This window comes from Ciona robusta, chromosome 5, assembly GCF_009617815.1.
Source record: "Ciona robusta chromosome 5, ASM961781v2".
In the NCBI taxonomy this organism is placed as follows: domain Eukaryota; kingdom Metazoa; phylum Chordata; class Ascidiacea; order Phlebobranchia; family Cionidae; genus Ciona; species Ciona robusta.
Genome location: NC_143239.1, coordinates 1,477,279 through 1,500,743, shown reverse-complemented (window position 1 = coordinate 1,500,743; position 23,465 = coordinate 1,477,279). Strand labels below are relative to the sequence as shown.

At 35.0% G+C, this 23,465-nt stretch overlaps 2 protein-coding genes across 2 annotated transcripts; both read left to right on the top strand.

The window, feature by feature from the left end:
- The first annotated feature begins 1,668 nt into the window (after positions 1–1,668).
- On the top strand, positions 1,669–14,496 carry LOC149735404 (uncharacterized). The gene is made up of 16 exons (XM_089877863.1): positions 1,669–3,201; positions 3,437–3,522; positions 3,909–4,074; positions 4,666–4,721; positions 6,011–6,108; positions 6,439–6,553; positions 7,218–7,309; positions 7,639–7,811; positions 8,252–8,509; positions 8,820–8,999; positions 9,388–9,683; positions 9,958–10,131; positions 11,401–11,528; positions 11,837–11,927; positions 12,295–12,516; positions 13,057–14,496. The coding sequence occupies exons 1-16, from the start codon at positions 3,147–3,149 to the stop codon at positions 13,159–13,161; spliced, it is 2,295 nt and encodes a 764-aa protein (XP_089733989.1). The 5' UTR covers positions 1,669–3,146; the 3' UTR covers positions 13,162–14,496.
- A 151-nt stretch (positions 14,497–14,647) lies between these two features.
- Positions 14,648–22,861, top strand: LOC149735403 (somatostatin receptor type 5-like). Its single transcript, XM_089877873.1, has 7 exons — positions 14,648–16,257; positions 17,623–17,848; positions 18,227–18,439; positions 20,531–20,656; positions 21,213–21,317; positions 21,928–22,034; positions 22,410–22,861. Exons 1-7 carry the CDS (start codon positions 15,827–15,829, stop codon positions 22,618–22,620), a joined length of 1,419 nt encoding a protein of 472 aa, XP_089733999.1. The 5' UTR covers positions 14,648–15,826; the 3' UTR covers positions 22,621–22,861.
- Positions 22,862–23,465: the final 604 nt, after the last annotated feature.

Below are 23,465 nucleotides of genomic sequence, written 5' to 3'. Positions count from 1 at the left end.
TGCACAACTAACTGAATTTTAGAAAGTTTCCACCTAAAAATTTACAGTAAGTTATAATTTCTTTTTTTTGCTGCATTTATATTGGCCGTGTCAACAGTGTCTTGTCTATATTACTTTTTACTAAACTACGTTTTATTCCAGAGTCTTCCAATGACATGAACCATCAAAGAATTTGGTCTTCATTATTAATATTTTTTTTTTCTTAACAAAGCTAAAGATAAAATCACTTTTAGCATTGAAGACCATTTGAGCTTTACAATGTATGTAAATATTTCCAGTGTAAATATGCTTCTCAATTCATCACAGCGAGTCACCATGCATCCTAATGTATCCTGCCTTCCTATTACCAAGCTCTTGCAGTATTAGCTTGTTAGTAGTATAAATTAGATTGCTAACATACCCATGACAGCACTATTATTCACATGACAAATGCCACTATTATATTTGGAGTATTTAACTGTATTTTTGGGAACATTCTATGTATATTCCTTTAAAAGTTTAAAAAACATGTTTTTCTCCCCACAAGTCTATATAAACTTGGACACCAGCACCAATGTAAACAATCTATATCCTTTATTAACCTCAAACTAACTAACAAGCTGGAGCGACCAAAATTGTTCTTAGGAATAATACTTGAATATAATGTATAGTTTTTCTTCTATATACGGTACTTGTATAATCCGCAAAAAAGTAATGCAAATTTTGGTGTTTAGTTTTTGATAAAGTTTTTATAAAAACCGAATACTTAGTTTATCATATGCCGAAACTATTTGATGTCCTAATTTTTTTTTTTAATTCTCAGTCACCCTTACAACAATCTATTCATGACATAGCACTTCCCTTGTATATGCTTTTTTATATTCATAATTATGTTTATTACTAATTGTATATGTAGCAGTTGGTTCCGCAAATTGCAGTATTACCCTCGTAGTTCATCATTCCACCCGATTTAATTCAAGAACACTTGTACATATCAACCTTGAAGTGGGTGGTAACATGGTGGACTAACGAGGGATGTGTCTTGAGCACATTATTAATCCCTATATATCCAGCAATATCATGCACATTAATCATTCGTCCATTAGCTGCACAACATCACATATATTCATTATATACATCTGTATTAACCTGCCTATGCATGTAATATTATACATACCACATGCTGTGTATAAAGGTCACAATATATAATATAACATACACAATACTAATGTAAAATGTGTTTTTTTTTTTGTATTTGGGGTAGAACAGATTTGTGGTATTGGTCATTCTTGCTTAAATCTGTGAATGCGTTTTTATGTAAACGTACAGTTTATACTGAATTTTATTAGTAGCAGTTTAATGAACACGAGAAACTTATTTACGCCACACCTAACAGAGAGAGAGAGAGGCAAAAACAGATTTTGATAGACAAACGACCGCCATCTTATCAGGTGATCCTATCATGATCGAAAATATTTTTTGTTTTCTAAAGGTGTAAACATAAAGGTGTATACCGTTTGTGTAATTTTTAATACATACATTTCATACTTCTATGCGCCAGTTGACAAACTTGTTAATTACGAAGAGTGCGATATGCTTTTCTTATTGTTACCCGAATAATAAAAAGTTTATCGCGCCATCTGCTGGTTGAAAAAAATAAGCTTTGTTCTGGTTTTGGACATCGAGGAACGAAAGTTTTGTTTACAAAAGTGATGTGCGTAAGTCTTTCGTTTCGTAATTTGCTTGTTTTTAGTTGTACAACAAAAGTTCTAGTTTTGTTTTAATAACTAAGATGTAACAATTACCACGTCTGAATTATTCACTGAAAGTCTGTGTTTTAAGAATGAGAAAGTTTGACACTTTATTCAGACTAAAGACGATATATAAGAGCATAATTAGCACATGGTATGACCCAATTTTTCCGACGTGTCAGAGTTTACGTGTTAGTTGTATTATAAGCTTATATTTAAAAGTAATTTTTAATGTTATCAATACCCTCTTATGTAAATATCATTGTAACATATTTTATGGTTGTAGCATCCGCTTTGTTCCGGTAAACTTAGTCATTAAACTACATTAATATCTTCATTATGGGAAAATATTATAGCTTTAGAAGATCTATAGTTAGGCTATAGCATTTTGGGCATGATGTATTTTTGTAAAATTAAGCAACTCAATGTGCATATGGCAAATTGTATTACTTTCCGAGACAAAAGAGTTTTTGTGTCACTCGTAAGTTAATGCAGTGCTCTGCAACGTTTTTCTACTAGCTTAATTAAAACTATAAGGCGCGCTTCAGAAGACACATATTAAAAATGTTAAAATTTTAGTTCGTCATGTTCATCTACAAAGTATTTTTCTCGATCACAAACATTAAACCTGTTGTTGAGGTTAGGCAGGCTAAAGAATGAATGTGTTCAACCGTTAATCACTAATATGATGTTAATAATCAGCATGGGAATTTTTATTAATTCACATTTAATTGATAGTCTAACAATCGCCATTAGGTGTATGAAACGAATATATTTTAAATATATAGCAGTGGTATTTTTGATAACATTTAGGTTCTTTAAACAAGCGAATTACGCTAATTTTTTAATGTTGTGAATTCCCCAAGAAAGGAATTTCCATGATATAACATCATATAGTCAATATATAGGTTTAAAATGCCTGGTTATTAAGTACTTAAGTAGTATATAAGTTCTAAAGCACTGAAGTACAAACCTTAGGTCACACTTTGCATGTTTGTTGTTTTAATATGTTATATATATATTAATAGTTTACCACAACGTTAGAAAAAAACATGCTGGTTTTGTTTTTTGTAACTGTTAAATGTTTTTAAATGTTGTACTCTTTTTGTGTAACTGTTGATATTGTATCTTTTCAAAGCACGTTTTGCTTAAAATTTAAATTATAAAGCATTTATGTTTATTACCTTTTAACAAACCTGATAATTTTCTTTATTTGAATAGCAGTAACTGCTCACAGTTTTCAATTTTGATGTGGTGCCAAACATTTAAGCCTAATTTATTTGGGAGCTTTTACATTTCTTATATGTTAATGTTATGTTTTCATACGTTTTAATGTATTCTTATGTTTTCCGAATGGTTATAGTGGTGGTAGGTTAATACTGGGCACTTCTGCTCAAATTGTTGTTTCATGCAAGTATGCCGGTGGCTACAGGACCAACAAAAGAGCACACGAACCACCTGTCCAACTCAGGTAAATATGAGAGAAATTAAAAATAACAACATATTTCTTAAAAATGTATTGTTTCGCCAATGTTAAAAAGGTTCATTTAACAATCTGATACGTTGGTCCTGTTTATGTTACCAAGTATACACATGGTGATTAATTTGAAAAAATAATAAACAATAAATATGATGGACCGTTTTCTCAATATTAGTAGTTAAAAAATTATTTCCAAATTAATTTGTTTGTATAAAACTTTCTCCAGATGCAGTAAGTCGAACAATATCCAGTACACATGTTACACAATGTTCGGTTGAAATGTCAAAGGGATGTTCACAAACATATGAACAAGTGGGTATGGTGTAGGGATGTGTTCAACCCAAATTATTACTTGGAAAATTTATATATTAATACTTGGAAATTAATATAGTTTTTTTTTAATCTGTATAAAATTTATATTGTCAAAAGAGAAGTTTTCTAAAAGTATTAAATTAAAAATGGAAAAGTAGCAAAGATCTAACTATTGAATATATTTGTATGTGATAACAACAAAGTCATTGTTTGCTGTGATATGTAAATAAACCAGCCTGTATTGAAATGGCAGCCTACTGAGGTACACTGTGTATTGCAGTGTGTATATGATTACTCACACAGCGTCACAGACTTTACACAATGTCATCTTTTTAGATACTTATGATACTGTATAACCTTTTTACCAAGAAATTTCTATACACCAGTATGACGATTCCATTTACTTCACTCGTCATTCTGATTCCTTTTTTCAACTCCCGACTGATGGCCATCTATCGCCACCTGGTGCCATGGGTCAACCCCATTCTTCACATCTTGCTGCGGGGTTCGATACAAGGGAATTCCCCCGACGTAGATTAATGACAGCAACAGGTAGGTAGATTTAAATACTACAATTCAATACCTTGTGAGGTGAAAGTTTGAAAGGATATTTCGTTTTTCAAAGTATTTATTGCTTACGTGACAATTCTTACTTGATTGCAAACATTAAACCTGTTTTCATTTTTTACTTTTTTTTCAAGCTTCTTTAGGTAAAATTGTAAACATGTCAATCACTATTATGACGTAAATATTTAACATGTGTATACGATTATAGTGTACTTGGCACTTCCAAGGCTATTGACTACCAATATCTATCTAACGCATGTTAAGTTTAAGGAAAATAATAGAATAGGCTTACTAAAGTAATTTCATTTTTTAGTTTCTTTTTTTGACCAACAGACAACTTATTAAAAAATGGTTTAGTCTAGTTCGACTGTAGTTTCAATGGCACATCACTATTAAATTATCTTTATGCAATTGGTCTGTAACTTTGTTTAATAAAGGATTTTATATCTAGTTTAAACACATTTCTGTATAGTATTCAACTATAGGCTTATTTATTAAAAATAAATTTGTTTTTTTTGTACAAATAAACAGTTATTTGATTGTGTTTAATATAAATGGTTGAATATTTTACAACAGAAATGGAAGTTGAAGCAATTCGAGCTTCTCCTACACCTTGTGTTGCACCAAGGAAGGTTAGTTCATTATTTATAAGCTCTGCTGTTCCCAGTCAAGATTTTAAACTTGGGATGTAAAACCTGGCTTACCAATAAGATTATAATGTACTGCAGTAATTGCTATGTCGCCTTTGCTTAAATGTGGTTTATTAAGAAAATTGATGTGGTAATGTTCAGTTACATGTACTACCCAATGTATAACTAATACAAAATTTTTCGAATGTTTTGCACAAGCATCCCTTTTGTCTATAAAGCGGAAAATATAAGATAAGACGCATATTCATTCTCTGAGCCCAAAAGTAGAGTCCTAACATGAAATAGTAATTCATAAGTAGGTCAGAACTCTGCCCCTCAACTTAAATAAACACTTTTCTTCCCAGTATGGTTGATAAGTATGTCAACCAGTGCTTTAGTATTCTCATGGGAATATCTAAGCCACTTCACTTTTATAAAAACTTATTTTGTTTACCCACTCCTGAAGTGATTGTATTAAGCTTTATGAAGATAAATCATTGATAACCAAATAGAAGCTGGCCTCATAAAATCCAACTTAGGTCATAGCGTATCACTGTGTTATATTATTAAGCCATTCTTGAAGAAATGACACACCAGTAAAATGGGCTTTTTATAAGCAAAGTATTCTGACTAGTGCTGTACTATTTTATATATCAATGTAGGATATTTGATACATTTCCTCTATGTGTCAATTAAACACACTACTACACTAGAATCTAAGAGTTTGTTGCTTTAGTTTTAAAACTTTGAAGTAATATAATTAGACAAAATGAGTTTAGGCCAAACAATTTATTTTGTATAAAAATTTACCAACAAATGTTATATCATCCTAAACAATAGCTTTAACGTAACTGCTTAACAAAGTAAATGATTAAGCAATCAATCATGTAATTGATAAAGTTTAAAAGCAATATGTCTAATGTGTAAAGCGATGATACTCATAACTATGGATGGATGTATTACTTGTAACGGTCACGACTTTTATCCAAAACATTATTTCTTCCTTTTTTTACCAATAACCGTTACTACCCGTCTTTTCGCTTTTGTCAACTCTTTTGTTCTTCATTATTGTAACCGAAGAGACAAAATAAATATCATTTTATTACATTGGGTTGTTGAAAAAACGCATTTGAAGAAAAAGCAAACGCATTTGAAAGGCTTTTAATTAAAGCTTTTTTCCAATTCTTGGGTGTTGGTCACAAACTTGTTTCTTCACTAAATTTGAGTTTCGCTATTTCAGAAAGAGTGTCCACTGTTCTGTTTGTATTAATTTATTTGTTTTTTTTATATAGTCTGACAGTCCAACAAGAAAAAGACTTCGTACGTCATCATGTAATGAATTACCCGGTTACCATGGCAACAGTCGACCAATAGAACAAGATCATTTGAGGTAAGTCTCTCAGAATAACAAATGTTTGTTTATGTGTGGTCATTTCCTTACTACAACACTACGTCAGTGTGTGACACCATTTCACAATAAGCACAGTTGTATAACTCTCTATTGACATTGTCTTTCCCATAATTAAGGTACAATATTTTTTATACAAAAACAAAATGTTAATAGAACTTCTAATATTTTACATTATTTATAAAATTACAAACAATTATACTATATCAAAATTCAAAACTTGGTGCTACATTAAAACCAATTTGTAGTATATTTAACACAATTTTATTGTTGAATCACCTAATTCCCAACTGACGAAAATTATTTTCCCAGACGTCGAGTTTCCACGTTAAAAAAGCGAGTTTCTCAACAACCAACAATCACAGGAAGTGATGGAGAACATTTCTCATTGGTCGATTCAATTCACCATGTGACATCATCACCCAATGTGAGAATACCTGACTAGTTGTTTATTCTGAATGTATCAGTCCAGAATGTATTAATCTCTTCATATACCTCATGTGCATTATCTTGTTTATGGGTGGCCGCCACTTTCAGCTAAAGTAAAAAGAAAAAAAATATTTCTTTGTTGTTTTAAGTTCATTTATCCAAATTCTAATCATGACGTCATATCAATTATTAAAAAAACAAGTTTTAATTATCAAAGTATTTCGTTATATGCTGACGTATTACGCATGTGTACTATCATTGACGGCTTTGGAAACATATCTTTGTTCTAATTTACAATGTGGACCACACGTTTCGATTAGCATAAGTGTTGTTGTTGATTAATATGTCACATTTTTTCCATCATTATTGCCATCCACCCTCAGTGAAGCAAAACTTGCTGCCTATCATCTTGTTTACTGGTTATAAGATTGGTGACTTTTTACTCTGAAAATACCATGGTGTATTCATGGTTAACCTAGTACTCATTGTGAAGTTAAAATATTGGTGTTCTCATACACCAGCTATGTATGTAGTGTTGTTACACCTCGTTTCGTCAGTGTCCCTTTTACACGAGGCATTGTGTAATGTGTATTTATACACACACCTTGTTCTTAGTAATAACACGAGTGTGAAAAATTTAAAAATTTTCTGTTAATTTGCAGAACTTAGATCTGACGACACCGCATTCCTCATATTACGAACCACCTGGATTGGATAATTATGACATCACACATACAATTAACGACGGGCACAGGTACTATGTCACGTTGTGAGATAAACTATTATTGTAAAATTGGTTGAACATTAGCTTAAATTCTGTGATGGAACTACATTGTGTTGTTGCGAAAATTGTCGTGTGAACTTGTGTTCAAAGCGATAACATTTGTTTAAATAAAGGTGTAAAGCGTCGTAAACTTTAGGTAGGATAATTACTATTAGTCTGATTAATCTTATAACATGTTAATTTCTGATTTTATTTGTAACATGAATGAATAATAAAGAAAAAATATAAACATAGAATAGATAGTGTATCAATAGTACCAAATGGTTTAAGTTAGGTCATTTTTTTATAAATTTTTACAGAAATTACGACATTCCTGTCGCGTCAAACGATGAGATTGGGCGAAATACCCCTGTTCCTCGTGGGGATTCCCCAATGAATGTGGAAGATTTCATTTCGAGCTTAAACGAGGGGGTTCCCCCTCAGTGTATGAACCCCAGTGTTGGTGAAGCGATGTTGTTGGATGAAAACTCAAGTAACTATTTTCATATTTATTATACTTTTAAGCCATCTATTGCATAGTAAATAGGACATTTTGTGTTTGTTTGCATAAAATAGTTAAATATATTTTAAAGTACGGTTAATAACTTTATTATATTACAATGTACTATATATCCTACATGTTTGAGATCTTGGGGCAATTTGGGAAATTTGAGTCCTACTAAACCGGCACAATAATGTATAGGGTAGGTATCCTAGTAGGAAAAGTAGTGAACCTTGGGCAAGGCGCACCAAAAGATTCGGAATTGAGGTCAGAGTGGGCTCATGCAATGACATGGACGTACATTAGCAATCTTGGGATAAGAGTCCAAAGCCTTAACCCTATGCTAGGACCTCGATAAGGACCACCCACATAGTATAAAATCACCCCACCTCTTAAGTTTGGTATTTACAACATATTGTCTTTTATTCCAGTCGAGCACAGCTACAGTAACCATGGTTACGAACGGTCACGCACCAATACACAGTTGCCACAACAACCACCGACCAATCCGAGACGATACGATTCAACTCACCATCGACACCCAGTGGTGATTGGTATGGACAGGATGCAATATACGAGCGCACTCCCCATCTCTGTGCCTGTTACCATGACAACGGTACCATACCATGGCTACAGCGGGAACCCCCGTACCCACCCAGGGCCATGCTCCATACCCCCAAGGGTTGTGGGTAAGTCTTTGTTTCTTATTCTGTATTTGTTGGTGTAGGTTAAAGCCTTGTAGTTCAATGCCCAAAAATTTGTTTTTCGAAAATGGTAAAGGTAGCAGAATTTTTTCAAATGAGATATGGTAAAAATATACTGGTTTTGGCATGTGGGTCTCTATTTATCTTTGGTATAAAAAGGTCACAAATTTATCTTATCAAGCCAAGCATTGGGGATTGCCAATAAATGTTTTTCTCTCCCAATTTGCTGAACTCCTAGATGTATCATTATCATGTATGTAAAAAACCTAACTAATAAACCCACCAACCCTTCCAGCTTTCCCCACCCAAACAGCACCAGTGTTATCCACATGTACTCGACCACCTATGAACCTACAGCCACCACAACAACCACAACACATTGCACCTTACCCCTACCATGATATGCATCATATATATCCAACCAACCATCTTCCATTTCCAACTGTACCAATATCAAGGCCCACCACACACCCACGTAAGATGCACATAATCATATTATTACCTGTTTTGGTAATGGCCAATTTATCACAGCATTTTGATTTCTGGGGGTATTGGTACATAGGTCAGATTTAGCTGAATTATTACTAAAACTAAAACAATTTCTTTAGGATTGGACAAATATAACTTCATAAAGTGTATGTTTGTTAGGTTGAAATTCCCCATCTATCTAACTGGGTCAATATGTGATGTTTGCTTTAGCTTTTACTCAATTATAAGTACATCTGTAGTTACTGCAGGCAATATGTTGTGTTTAAAACAAGTTTTCAAATCAAACATCCACACATTCTATATCCATTCATTGATATTTGTTTCTTTTTGATGTTTTGAAATAAATAGCGTTTCCATTGTCCTTTTTAAAACAGATTTGAACTCAACACGACCAACTCACGTTGATCATCTTGTTTCAACCATCGGGGGGAACCAGAGAGCCATCTACCCTCTCCCAACCATATCCGGTCAAAATCGACCAATTAGCTCAACCCAACCGGTTCCGCCCCAATTGTTCGGTTACCGTGGCAACATCCTGTACAGAGAGGGTCAGTGTGGGGGGTTACCCTCCCGACAGCGCACGGTACCTGTGGGTCAATCAACTTACCCACATCATGTGTTCACCTACGGTGATGCATCACGAGCTCATTATATCAGGAATCGGCAAATGGTAAGTTTACAATTTGAGAATAACCTTTTCCCCTTAGAAAGTGTATTGGTAGTTTACCTCTGACTTTTTGAAGGACATGTATTTATGTTTTAAAATTTTTACTTTATTTCTTTGATGCCATTTTTACCAAACCAGTTTAGATCTACATCTCAAGAGTTAATACAAAAACAATAACTTACTGTTTGTTTGCCATTATATTTGTTACTTTGACCAAGCATACTTTGGTTGGTAAGGCCAAATTAAATGAAGTTTTAAAAAACTCCTATTGATTCAGCCCATCCCATACCCTGGTAACTTACAAGCTGAACATCCTCGAATAAATGAAGACGCTGTACCAGTAGGTGGGGCTGCTCAGCCACCTCGGGCAGTTGCCATGCCAACCACATTCATGCCGGCAGTACCAGCGCTGTATCATCACGATTATTCAGTTGATGGTCACTCGGCACAGGTAATGTGTTTCATAATGTCACAAACTCACTGTGAATGGTGTTACAAACCTAATTGAATGTGACTTACTTTATCCTCGCTTGGCCGGAAAAGACAGACATTATAAAAGGATGTTCATACACCTTGTGCCAGCTTAGGAGTTACCATATATGTCACTTGAACCCCTCTGGGTTAAAGGCAGGCACGTGAACCACTTTGCCACAGTGCCTGAAGATTAATACGCTGGAAGTAGAAAAAACTTGTCAAATTTTGTTGTTAATTATTGAGAAATGTCCCGAATAATAGGTACACACTACACATAGTAGTAGTAGTACTACCACATAAGTAGGTTAATGGCAATGACAGACATCTATGGGTACCAGTGACCGCCCATGCTATTATATTATCAAAAAAAACAATGAATTTACACTGGTTCAAATTGTTAAAATGCAGCAGTATTGGGGTAGTTAGTTTCACAATCGCGCTTTAGATGTCTGCTACTGATAAAGGGAGTTTATAAACTAAGTTTTATTGCCATTTTTTGGCACAAGCTTTGGGATTAGATTTGGCACAGCGGGCCATAGTTTGCCAGCAACTGTAATATGCAAATTGCAAACATATGTCTAAAGTGGTTAATGAGTTCCACCCATTTCTTTGTTAAAGCTGTCAACTAAATAATTAATGTTATTTTGGGTTTTGTCAGGTTTATGCATGACTTGAAATTATAAAGTAGGGCTGACTGTCTTAATCACAATAATCACTCACTTCATGTTTCAATAGTCACATTAAGTTAATGTTTACTTTTTAATATATCCTTATACAGCTACAACTGATTATCGTTAAAACCCTGCTGTCTATATTAATTAAATTAAACCTGTAGCTATGTATAGGGTCTATATCAGTGGTTCTTAAACTTGTTTGCATGCTTTACCCTTTTAACAAAGATGCTTATTCCCCAATATGTAATATGGCGCTCATTTATAAAAAGCGAAAACAGCTAATTACATCAGTTATATATTTTATTTGACGCATGCGCTATAGCTTTTTGGCAACGAGTTGTTTAATGTCTGGTAAAGTACTACAATCCGCACAATTTTTCTGTCCCGTCAACTGATGTAGATTTTGATTGTTGGCTTACGCTGGTCTAATTATATTTTTCATGGCAATATTATGTACAATGGGTTAAAATTGGATTTGTTGTTTAAGTTACATCATATTATAATGAAATTAACATTATGTGTGCATGCATAGGTGAATATTACGGGAAACTTTACATAATATTTCTATATAGAATGGTCACCGGGGTGCAGCATCGAGCGCTGTGCACGCTCCATCATTGCATTCACATCCTATTGTGATGTCACCATGGAACGTACCACAAGTGATTCCACCATTACCACAATTCCTTGCTTTCCCACTGTAAGTTACATTTGTAATGTATTAATAGTATTACTCAAGTTATGTTCCATGAAAAAGGCTTACCTATTCACTAATTGTTTTAAGTTATGTAAACATTTTTGCATAAACAATATTATAATATAAGTTTTAAAATTTATTCTGCCTCAAACAGACCTAGATGATTAAAGTTTTACCCAAAAAAGTTTAAAAAGTCCTAAAAATGTTAAAAAGTATTTAACAAATTAAACTTTTCTTAAATTAGATCACATATTTGTTGTTCACTTAACTTATTATTGATCACTTACCTTAACTGGGTGTTTTCCCTTTAGCCCCACCCTCCCAGGTTTCATGTTTAACCCTTTCATGACCTTTCGACCTCTGCTGGCATTGGACGAAGATGTTGACCCAACCAACTATGAGGTAACAATGACAATTTTCTTAATCACAATGAGTTAACATGAGCTAGCTAGTTTTGGCAGGCATTGACATAGCACTTTATTCTATTATGTATGGTTGAGGTCCTGTTGCAAAACATGTTGTGTGACTTGGGATTAAGGCATTAAGACCTCTTGCTTATAAAATAGAACCACAAAATAAATGTTATAATTGTAATATTTAAATATAAGGCAACATAATGAAATTTTTTTATAAGCTTTATTTTGAGTAAAATAAACCCAAATAAAAACCCAAACCCCTTTTCTAAATAATGAGAAGAATGATTAAAAGGGAATATCTCAGCTGTAATTAATATATTTGTTTCAAATAATTGGAATAATACCGTGTTAAGGCTTTAATCAACCTGGCTGAGAGATTGGGTGAAGTGAAGCCACAAGGATTATCCAAACCAAGGATTGACCAGCTTACTTCATATCGATTCAAACCTGGTTTATCGAGTCCGGATCAACCAATATGTGTTGTGTGTATGTCGGAGTGGGAACCCAAGCAGCTGCTTCGTGTGTTGCCGTGCAAACATGAATTTCACGCAAAATGTGTCGACCGCTGGCTAAGAGTAAGTCTATACACCTAAACCATTTTTTAGGGTTTGGAACCTGGAAATATATTTATTATTTAAATTCATTTTTAAACCTCTTATTTAGTTTTAAGTGTTTGACGTAGATGCATGTTCGTTTTAATTGGTAGTTTAGGAGATAAAATCAACCCATTTTTTTAATTTTTATGTAATGTACAGAAGATATATTGTTTTCTAGATGGCTTCATAATTTATTTATAGTTGAGTGGTGGAAAATGGGATACCTTTTCTTTCCATTTTCTTGTCCCATTTGGTTGTAAACAAAGAACTTTTGAACCGTATCCTCACAACTCCCATAGACCGTTGTTAACTGTTTTAAACACGCTCAAGATATTTGGATTTTATGTGCCAAAAGTGTCCCGTCTTCCCCCACCCTACTATATATATCACATTCCTCAAACCGAATGTGAAAAGACCAAAAAATACCACAGTAAACAATCTGAATAATCGCATTTGAATATCCATCACGACTACACTACAAACTTATTTTATCATACCTAAATAGTTTATTTTTTTCAGTCAAATCGTACCTGCCCCATATGTCGGGGTGATGCGGGCCAGCAACGGTCTCGGTCTACTCACCGTCCTTCCGGTCACGTGCGTAACCTAGCAACAACGCAATGACGTCAAATGCTGTTTCCTTCTGTTGCCTTATAACACAAAAAATCCATTTAACAAAAAATAATTATTTGGCTGCACTGCCTGCTTAGATTCACCTGCTGCTTCCTAATATTGAACATTGTGACATAATTGTCGGAATATAATTAGAAGATATAAATATTGGGGGAATCCTAAAAGAATTTATTTTGTTAATAGAAATTCATTTACCGCCATCCAGCTGCGATAGAGAGCGCTCGTCGTTGTACTTAATTGTTACGTTGTAATGATGGATTTGTTTGATTAATTTGATATTAATGGTCGTCCCAACATAGAATCAATAGTTTTAAACGGAGCACTGATTAGTTACACGAGTGATGAGTTATTATACCGTGTACGTCCCTTGCATGAGTTTCATACCTCTTTCTGTCGTACAGTGCCTTTTTTGTTCTTCATAAAATCTCACTAAAAATATCCTCGCCCGCGCACCTGGAATTCATAATTCGTGTATCAGATCGTGTATTGTTACGTCACCATCGCAGTATTTTCCTTAATCAGAAACACGGAATGAACTATTATGACGTAATGTAGTACTAGCCGGTGGGCCACAGTGTTGTTGAAAGTGGCATACTTTTTACTCGGCAACATAATTCATGCAGTTTTCTTGGATAGCACTTGATTTGTATTTTTGTTGTGGTTTTTCACTCGTTTTTCTTTTCGTTTCTTTTTCCGTCGTCGTTGATCGGCGGTATTTTGCCTTTCCGCGGTAATTGGAGTGTTCGATCCCCGCCAAAACATCTTCGTGGCTTCAATCGTCCGAAGCAATTTTCGTTGTTTGTTCTTCTTTGTTATCGTCTCCGTAGCAAACCTTCGTTATCGAAGTAATGTTTTGTAACCTTGAGATTTTTCCCTATTTTACTCGAAACATTCGTGACGTCACGTATTACGTCATTCCCACGCATTCATATTTAGTTTGGAACTTACTAAACCAGATTTCATTTTTCATGAATGAGGTTGCCCCTCAGTAGTTGTATTATATAGAAACTAACTCAGCGTGTTCGTGTGTCTTGCTGTGTGACGTAAGAATGCACCACAATTAACACTATGACGTCATAGTTTAACCAGCTGTAATTAGAACTAACAGTGTCGATTGAAAGCACCCTGTAATAACGTAACAATTATAGGAATTGTTTTTTAACAAATTCTGTTGTTTCAAATTAAGTTGTTGTGACGTCACCTATATTGTGTTACCAGTGTTGACCGTATAAAAACCTGCCAACTTTACATACGGTCAACACTGAGCGTTCTTGTGTGGTTGGCGTGTTTCACAATAAATTCGCATTGCGCGTATGGTGTGTTCAAGTTCGTATTTATATATAGATACACCCAAGAAAATAATTTATTACAAAACATTGAAGCTCTAGTTAGTTGCAAAATACAGACTGGAAACAAAGGAATTTCAATTTCCAACTATTTTGGTTCCATATTTATAATTCATACGGTAGCAACATAAAACATATATTTTACTATTATTTATTTACTATATTTGGTGTAACTACGCACTAAATTTGAATAATTCAAACAGTTTTATATGACATGTTTTGGTATTGTCCTTTAAACGTGGTATTTAAAGGGTAACATATATTGAGATACAGTATTAAGAATAGGGCCCGCCATCCAGTTGGCCGTGACTTTGTAACACTTACTGATATGGAATATTACACGTGGAAATATAAGCCTTGTGTTCTAATAATGTCAACCTATTGTCCCAATAATTGAACACCCTCCGAAATAATAAATGAAACCTTATAATGTGGTCTCTGGATATTACTTATCGGGTAAGCAGAGATTGCAAGAATTATTGTAGATTGCAAATGAATGACAAATTGATGACAACCTGGTTTTAATGAATACTCCGTAAACCCTTATTAAGAAATCAATGCGCCTGCGGTCATACACCACCCCTTACGTTTAAATAACCGCACCAGTGCCCTTTTTTATAGGAATTTTGCTATACCAGATCAAGCGTTGTACGTATTCGACTTACATTTAAAAAATTATGTTCCAACTCTTCGCTCGTGTTTGCCAGAAACCTAATGTGTTGTTACTCTGTGACGTCATTATGGACCGAAAAGCAGTTTACAATTGCATCATAAATAAATAAAGAGTTGTTGCGATTTTAATTATTCCAATTGCTCTGTTTTGTCAATACAGCTGCAAATGTGTTAGTGTGGATGTTGCTGTACACCACCCATTTTTTTAAATACACGGTTTCTACACTTATTCCTGCCAGTCATCCAGCAATTGTGCATAGTAAAAGGATATCTTAGTGGGATATAACAATAATTTCTACAAAGACCAGGAAAAAAATCAATTCCTATCCAATTTTTTTAATATAAATTATGCATGAATTACGGGTTCCAAGTTGCGAATGGTTGCGGGTACGTCGTCATTCCCTAAGTAATATACCGGTAGCCATTACCTGTAATATGTACCCAGGTGGCAATGGTACATCAGATAATGTACTGCAGTTTGTGAAGTACTGTGTATAATTATAAACTATGGCTTCCTAGATTAGATCAAGCTTCGTAGTCTATTACAAACATGAGCATATAAGGGATCAATAAAAAGAGAAAAAAGGTTCCTGTATATACTCTATCCACACGTACTGACATTGCTTCACTTATTCAAGATGGCGCTTCCAGGGTCCACGCTTGGTTTTGTAGTTGCCGCCCCGACCACGCAGCTTCCATTGTCTGCTGATGTGCTTTCTGAACTTCCCTACAACTCAACCGATACTGGGGCTCTGAAAATTCTCATCCCCGACAATCAGATGCAAGGACGAACTCCGCCAACTACTACAACAGCTCCATCTATGTGTATCTTATCGCCGCCAGATCACTTTGAAAATGTGGTCGTCCCATCAATCTACATTGTCATCTGCATCGTCGGTCTTCTCGGCAACGGAGTAGTCCTTGGCCTTTTACTCAGACCAGATCATAGTCATATACATGGCAATAAACCATCTGTGACCAACATACTGGTTATCAATTTGGCGTTAGCTGACTTTATTTTTGTAGGGGCGCTTCCATTTTGGATTACTGAGAGATTTCTGCGTGGAAGGTGAGTAAGTTTCGATATTTTTGCATTTTTTTTCTCGTTTATTAATCAAACATACATTGTACTTCAGGAAGGTTTTATTCGAAATTTGTTTAGTTACCATCATGTTTAGTTCATTGGTGCGTATGGTCTTGGTTTATAAATGTTTTAAACTACATACTCTCTGGTAACAGCAAAATGGTACAATAGTAACAGTAGCTGCATCTAATATTTATAAACTTGGTTTCGTTTGACTTACTAGTAAACATCATAAATGCTCAACTGCAACCGCCTGTTTTAAAGCTTGTTTAGCAGAAAATAAACACCAGCGATTTTTGCTGCTTTGATTAGTTTTCAGACAAATATTTCTAAATTTTCGCTACCGTAATCGAAGAGACAAATAAAAGTTATTATTATTATATATACACTGTAATAGTAGGGTGAGGGAAAATGGGACACCTTTTCATTCTATTTTCTCGGCTCATATGGTAGTAAATCAAAAATATTTCAAGAATTATTAAACCGTATTCTCACGACTCAAATATTTCAAGAATTATTAAACCGTATTCTCACGATACAGTTGTTAATTGTTTAAATCACGATTAGGATATTTGGATGTTATGTTCTAAAGGTGTCCCATCTCCCCCACCCTACTATAATACATGCACCAACTGCGGCCTTATATAAATGGTGGGCATTTTCCCGACGCCTGGCAATCCATTAACTTTGACGTCTTGAAGCTCACGATAAGTGATATAAATCACACCGTGTAAATGTACAGATTAAAACGCAAGCTCAGAGTCTATCCTCAGCTTAATCCCTTAATAAGTTAATGCAACCGTAAATCAAGCAATGTGAATGCTGCGAGACCATCATGATCAATAGTTTTATTAATCGAACAGATACGACTTCATTCTAAATAGGGCAATCTCGTGGAAAAGACACTAAAGTATTGTAGTAATGATTGACTAATGCACCGTTTTTAAGATAAATAATTTACGACGGGTGGCCGGTAAATAGAAAAGATCTGATGGGTGGGATTTTTACATAATAGCAGGAGGGCCCAACTGCGGTCGCCTAATTACCGGCCTTGTCATTGTGATGATACTGTTTACGTCAAAGGTCGATTCACATTATGACCAGCAGTGCAAATGAAAAGGTTCCCTGACGCGTTAAAACCGGGCAAATATTATACGTTTACCGGTACTGTGATTGTAAGATAATTCTACATTTTTAATTTAAAATGACAGTTCTTTTAACTTCAAGGTTGTTACTGTCATAAATGAAATAAAATTACGAATCGATATTTACCTCTTTACTTTACTAAAATTCAAAATTCTTCGATCTGGTGACGCCGGGTTAAATATTATTTTATTTCTACGTTTTCAGTTGGATTTTTGGAAACTTTGGATGTAAGTTTCTAAGTTTTATTTCCCTGCTGAATTTGTATGGGAGCGTCTTCTTCCTCGTGGCAATGGGAATTGACCGGTACTTGGCAGTCGTCTTCGCAGTCCGTGCAAGGAATTACCGAACACCTAGGAATGCCATTCGAGTCTGCATAGGAATTTGGCTCTTCGCGAGCATCATTGCCGCTCAAGCTCTCGTCTACAGAGAAGTATGACGTCATGTGTCGGATGACGTAATCGCATTAGCTCTATGACATGACAAAGCACGGACCACATAATGGGATCTTGTAGTTTGAATAATCACATTTGTGGCTGTATTGAGCGAGCGTATTCGATTAGTCCCGGTACACAACCGCCTTAAACCGGTTAACGGTTCAATAAACACAACATTTCGATAAACTGTTTGAAACCCGCCAAAATTGGCTTTATATAAGACTTTCGAACATTTAGCATTAACTTGAAAGCTAATAAGGGAAAACTTGCCGTTTACGTCAAGATCAAAACACTAACAAAGCATCACTATACAATTAGATACAAACGAGCGGGAACAAAAGTCATTGATGAATCTCACTTCATTGATTCCACAGATCTGCGTAAACGGTGACGTTTCTCGATGCTTGTGGCACCTGCCTGGTGGGGACGCATATCAGATTGCGTATTTCGTTACCAGGACAGCACTGGGATTCTTTCTGCCAGTATTTGTGATCATATACTGCTACAGCTTTATCATTATTTCGCTAAGACGTAGATCCAGGAATATGTCTGCTAGCGGTGTGAGGATAACGAACCAACAACAAAAGGTGAGAATCAATTACTTGCTACAACATATAGTAGGGTAAGGGAAGATGAGACACCTTTAGCAAATATTATCTAAATATCCTAAACGTGTTTTAAACAATTAACAGCAACGTTCAATAGGAGTCGCGACTCGCGAGAATACAGTTTTATAATTCCTTGAATGTTTTTTTGCTTGTACTGCTAAATGGGGCCAGAAAATAGAGTTAAAAGGTGTCCCCCATCCTTCCCCACCCTACTGTATTATATGAGCAACATTCATTTTTATAACTTATTCATCGGTCACGGGCACCAATGTGAATACATTTGTGAATGAATGAATATAGTAGGCAATAATAATTATCTATTGCGTAAACAAACACAAATAGTTATTTTAACCGTCCCAGAACGAAAACCATTACGCGCCCCGATTTATCTGACATTGGAAACCTGTGAATTAAATTATTTAGATTACAAGCTATATAGTAATAAGTTTTTTTCGAGCAATCATATTTTAATTGCATGCAGCAAGCAACGCGATAAACCAACCGTGTAATACGCAGCTATAAGCTTAATATCAATGGGACCCGGGTTCACATATATGGTCAAATAATCCATCAGAGATTAATTCATTTATTGATACATACCTACATACGAACGTATGGAGTGGCCATATATCTTACATAATTCACCTCGCTATACGTTACCACCATTACACCTCAGTTCGATTTATTTCAAATTTAACAGGAATCGATAACGATACGTCAAAATGTTACAGTTACGATAGAGATGAGAACGTTTGTACGTATAATAATCCCGGGTTTATCGATCGCTTTTAATAAAGCCGTTGCAATATAAATTAAACCGTTCCAAAAATCATGCCATTTGTATATGTACTATATACTGATCGTTAAAACAAAGGTATATACATATATATATATACCGGTTTTATTACAGCTTTTTTGTTTTGCAACGGGAGGAAATAACATTCATGCGTTTGTTTAATGCTGTTTAAAGCTTGTGGTATTGCTATCGCGCTCTGCATCAAACTATTGCTTTTTTGTTTCAACCGATTTTTAAATGTACGATGCCTGTTAGTATTAAAAGTTACTCTTTGTATAAATGAAACGTTTTTATCCTCCCGTGGTTGGACAAGTACAGTATTGTATTCTAACACAAGTACGTGTCCTATATTTCGAGTTATCATGTATTTTACTTTATGGGTAAGTATTATTTAGGAACATATGTTTTAATGCATGGTAGACAATTTAGACAACCCATAAGGGACAACTGGGTTGGAGCGATTGCCGTTAAATGTCTCCTCAAGGACACACACGTGGCCACATAGAATACTTGGCGACTCAAATAAGTGCTATTCCGAAATCTATATAAGCCACTATAAATAATAATGTGCAATAACGCAGCACGTTATGTAAGGATAAATAAGTGATAAGCATGAGAATGTTGTAAGCGTTACGTTTGCCATGTAACTCACGCGCCTGGATTGAAATGACGTTTGGAATCCAACATTAATCATTCATAAGAGTTAACCAAAATTTAAGTGTTTAGCTATGGCACATCCGCTGATAAATATCTACCAAAAATACGTGCATAAAGTTTAGAATAATTAACCATGGCAAGATTTGAATACTGACTTATCTATATTTTGCATACAGAGCGACGTTTATACACATATATAAGTAGGATGGGGAAAGACGGGACACCTTTACCACATAATATCCAAATATCCTGATCGTGTTTTAAACAATTACCAACGGTACATGGCAGTCGTGACGATGAGGTTTTACAATTCTTTAAATGTTCTAAAATGGGACGATAAAATAGAATGAAAAGATGTCCCAACTTCCCCTGATCGTGTTTTAAACAATTACAACTGTCTATGGGAGTCGTGAGGATACCGTTTGGTAATTCTTTGAATGTTTTTGGTTTATTACCAAATGTGACGATAAAATAGAATGAAAAAAGCTGTCCCATCTTCTCCGACCCTCCTATATTTATATATTAAAGAAACTAAATTAGCATTATGCTCAGTATTTCTTTTATAATGTGTATATACCTGTATATATGGATCTAACAGCGCCATATATCTAATACAGGTTACACGTTTAATATTAGCTGTGGTAAGTTTGTTCGTCGTATGCTGGCTTCCCAATCATATTGTGACGGTGATTAATGCGCTTACATTGCATGACATTGAACTACAATACAAACTTCATCTACCGGTAAGTAGTTGTGTTTTAACGCATGTATACCGTTTTTTATCCCATTTTCCCCAACCTTGTTTTAACAAACAACATTGCTGTTTAAAGTCAGGGTGACACGGTTATATAATAATTTAAACATTCTCTGTTTACTATCAATTGCCTAGACACAAGAAAACGAAAACATGAACCATCTTACCCCAACCACATATGCAATTAAAAATCTCTTTAGTTTAGTTTCACCTCTTTAAGTTGCTATTTACGATTATAGTTCTGAAACATTGGGTTTACCATTTATTCGATCTTTGTATTGTAACTAAGACAACTGTCAAGTTTGGTGTAAATTCGGTTTATACAATTTTGCTGCTAACACATTTTACTTTGATCTCCACATTCATGTGTAATATGTTAATAAAAGTTTATTTACTGTAAGTCGTCGTCTATATAGTTGCCTTATATATGAATTCTATTTTACTTTATAGCTGTCCAATATATAGTGCCTAATGTGCGGCTAAACAAAAGTCAATATACGCTAAAATTGCGAAGCGTAACATTTTCTTGTGGGACGTTTTAACAGACCGCTAGCTTGATATCGACTTGTTTGGCCTACGCTAATTCCAGCATTAACCCCGTGCTCTACGCGCTGATGAAAGAAGATGTGAGGCTGCAGCTTATTGAACTGGTAAATGAGTTGTTGTTGTTTTTGGTCACCTCTAATAGGGTATGGGAAGATGGGGGACACTTTTAGCACATAATATTAAAATATCTTGATCGTGTTTTAAACAATTAACAACGGTTTATGTTAGTCGTACAAGGATACGGATTTCTTTGTTTACTATCAAATGCGACGAGTTAAAAGAACAAAAAGGTGTCCCATCTTCCCCCACCCTACTATATAAGAGTTAGATATGGCTATGTATGCATAATTTTATAGTGAGCCAAAACATGATTCATTTAGAAGTTCTTCGTCGTGTGTGCTCCTCTTTTAAAGCATTAATACTTAAATACTTTTAGTCCTGGAAAGTCGCGGTTCATACAGTCTGCTGCCTACCTTTTAGTCCATTAGCTTAATCTAGCTTGCGGTTTAAAGTCCCTTAACGTTAAAGGACAGAATATTTAATGTAATGCATCAACAGCCCAAATTGAGTGAATTATGCGAAACAACACACTTACTTTGGTGTTTAGTTCTGGACAACACGCATTGGGATTTGAGTAAAAGCTTGTACAAAGCATTTACTGTGAACACGGTGAGAGTTGTAGAAAATTGTAACTATACAATTTCGTTGTTTTAGATTCGAAAGACTTGTGGTTGTGCAAAAAAAGAAAATCCGAATCGGTTGCCATCGCAACCGCACAAACCTTCCGAAGAGGATGAACAGCGACGTCAAGCGACATTAGAGTTCGTTATAAGTTTACGTTACAAAGTTTAAAAAAACACATTTTTATTCTGGCATGAGTTGTGCCTTGGACGTACGCTCATCGAAATAGCAGCAGAATAAGTTTAATTTCGTAAATCACGCATTTTCCAATTCAATTTGTGCTCGCTCAAAAAGTAATTATCGTATCAATTAGCACTGTACTGAAATTTTTAACGCGCCCATGATTTTTGTACAGGGCAAGTAATTTATAATTACAGTTCGATCGTCAACCCAACTTTGGCTGTAACGATTCACCCGTTAATTGCTCCGTGGTGCATTAGTTTTTCCGGTGGCAGGCTCAACTGTCAACATAATAAATCTTGCATGTCATGTTTAAAACCATTATACGTTTTCAGTGCTCTTAACCGCCGACGTGAGGATAAAGTTGAAACTGTTCTACCTCCGTCAGACGACGCTAATGACACACTTCTTGATTCGACGGGATCCCCATATCCAGCACAACGTACAAGTGATGATCAACTAAGTGCAGAAAGCAAGCAACCCATAGATACCATGGTCATCAGCAACGAGTCTCCAGCTATCACAAAGGCAGCAACACACGTTTGATGTTTCATGTCTCCCAGCTACGTCATCCATCATCACTAACGTCACCAAAACACGTAGCTTGTGTGTACAAATAAAAATTAAATGTACAGACAAACGAGATGTTGTATATATATTGCATTCAAATAAATTAAACCCTTTCGCCATCGTGTATAAGCATAAACTTGTATTTATTTCTTCATGTACAATAATAAAAATAAATTTGACAAAGGAAAGGAAATAAAATGTACCACATATGCGGTAAGGTGAGATACTGTTAGTGTTAGCATCTATTCCCGATATTTGCTGGTTGTGTTTTATTAATAACGTTCTTTTTGAATCGTAGGGACTACGGGTTTATAATTATGTAAACGGCCTTTGTTTACTGCCAAATAGGACGAGAAAAGAGGATAAAAAAGTGTTCTCCTTTACCGTTCGAGGATGACCCGCCTCAAAAGCTCAATGCTGTTACTTTGACTAAGGTGTCTTCTTGGGAACTGTGCCTAATGCCAACTTCGTGGTCACTGATTGAGTGTCTAATGTAGCAATTATACACGTATCGGAATCAATTACCGAGAAAGTTTCATTAATGCGGAAGTGTGCTGGGACTCGTGCAAGTGATGCATTTCATGCACCAGATGTAGTTCCCGGGCCTCAGTTCTCTGTCTTCGATTCCGTAACAAAATGTTCCTATTGTTCCTGACAAGTAGACCACGGGTATAAAGTCATTAAGTCTGAGATGTGACCACGCATATAAAAGTCATCAAGCCTGAGATGTGATTTTGTTGGTGCGTTTAACTTAGAAACTGTTGCTTTCAAAAGGGACCTATTAACTAAAACCTTATAAATTTTGGTGAAAAAAAAACATA

What these genes read in the sequence shown, in the direction of transcription:
- LOC149735404 (XM_089877863.1), top strand. Translation starts at nt 3,147, where the DNA reads ATGCCGGTGGCTACAGGACCAACAAAAGAGCACACGAACCACCTGTCC. An exon ending in ATGTGACATCATCACCCAAT is followed by an intron (nt 6,554 to 7,217) that starts GTGAGAATACCT and finishes GTTAATTTGCAG; the next exon opens with AACTTAGATCTGACGACACC. An exon ending in TTGACCCAACCAACTATGAG is followed by an intron (nt 11,928 to 12,294) that starts GTAACAATGACA and finishes TACCGTGTTAAG; the next exon opens with GCTTTAATCAACCTGGCTGA.
- LOC149735403 (XM_089877873.1), top strand. Translation starts at nt 15,827, where the DNA reads ATGGCGCTTCCAGGGTCCACGCTTGGTTTTGTAGTTGCCGCCCCGACC. An exon ending in AAGCTCTCGTCTACAGAGAA is followed by an intron (nt 17,849 to 18,226) that starts GTATGACGTCAT and finishes TTGATTCCACAG; the next exon opens with ATCTGCGTAAACGGTGACGT. An exon ending in AATACAAACTTCATCTACCG is followed by an intron (nt 20,657 to 21,212) that starts GTAAGTAGTTGT and finishes ACGTTTTAACAG; the next exon opens with ACCGCTAGCTTGATATCGAC.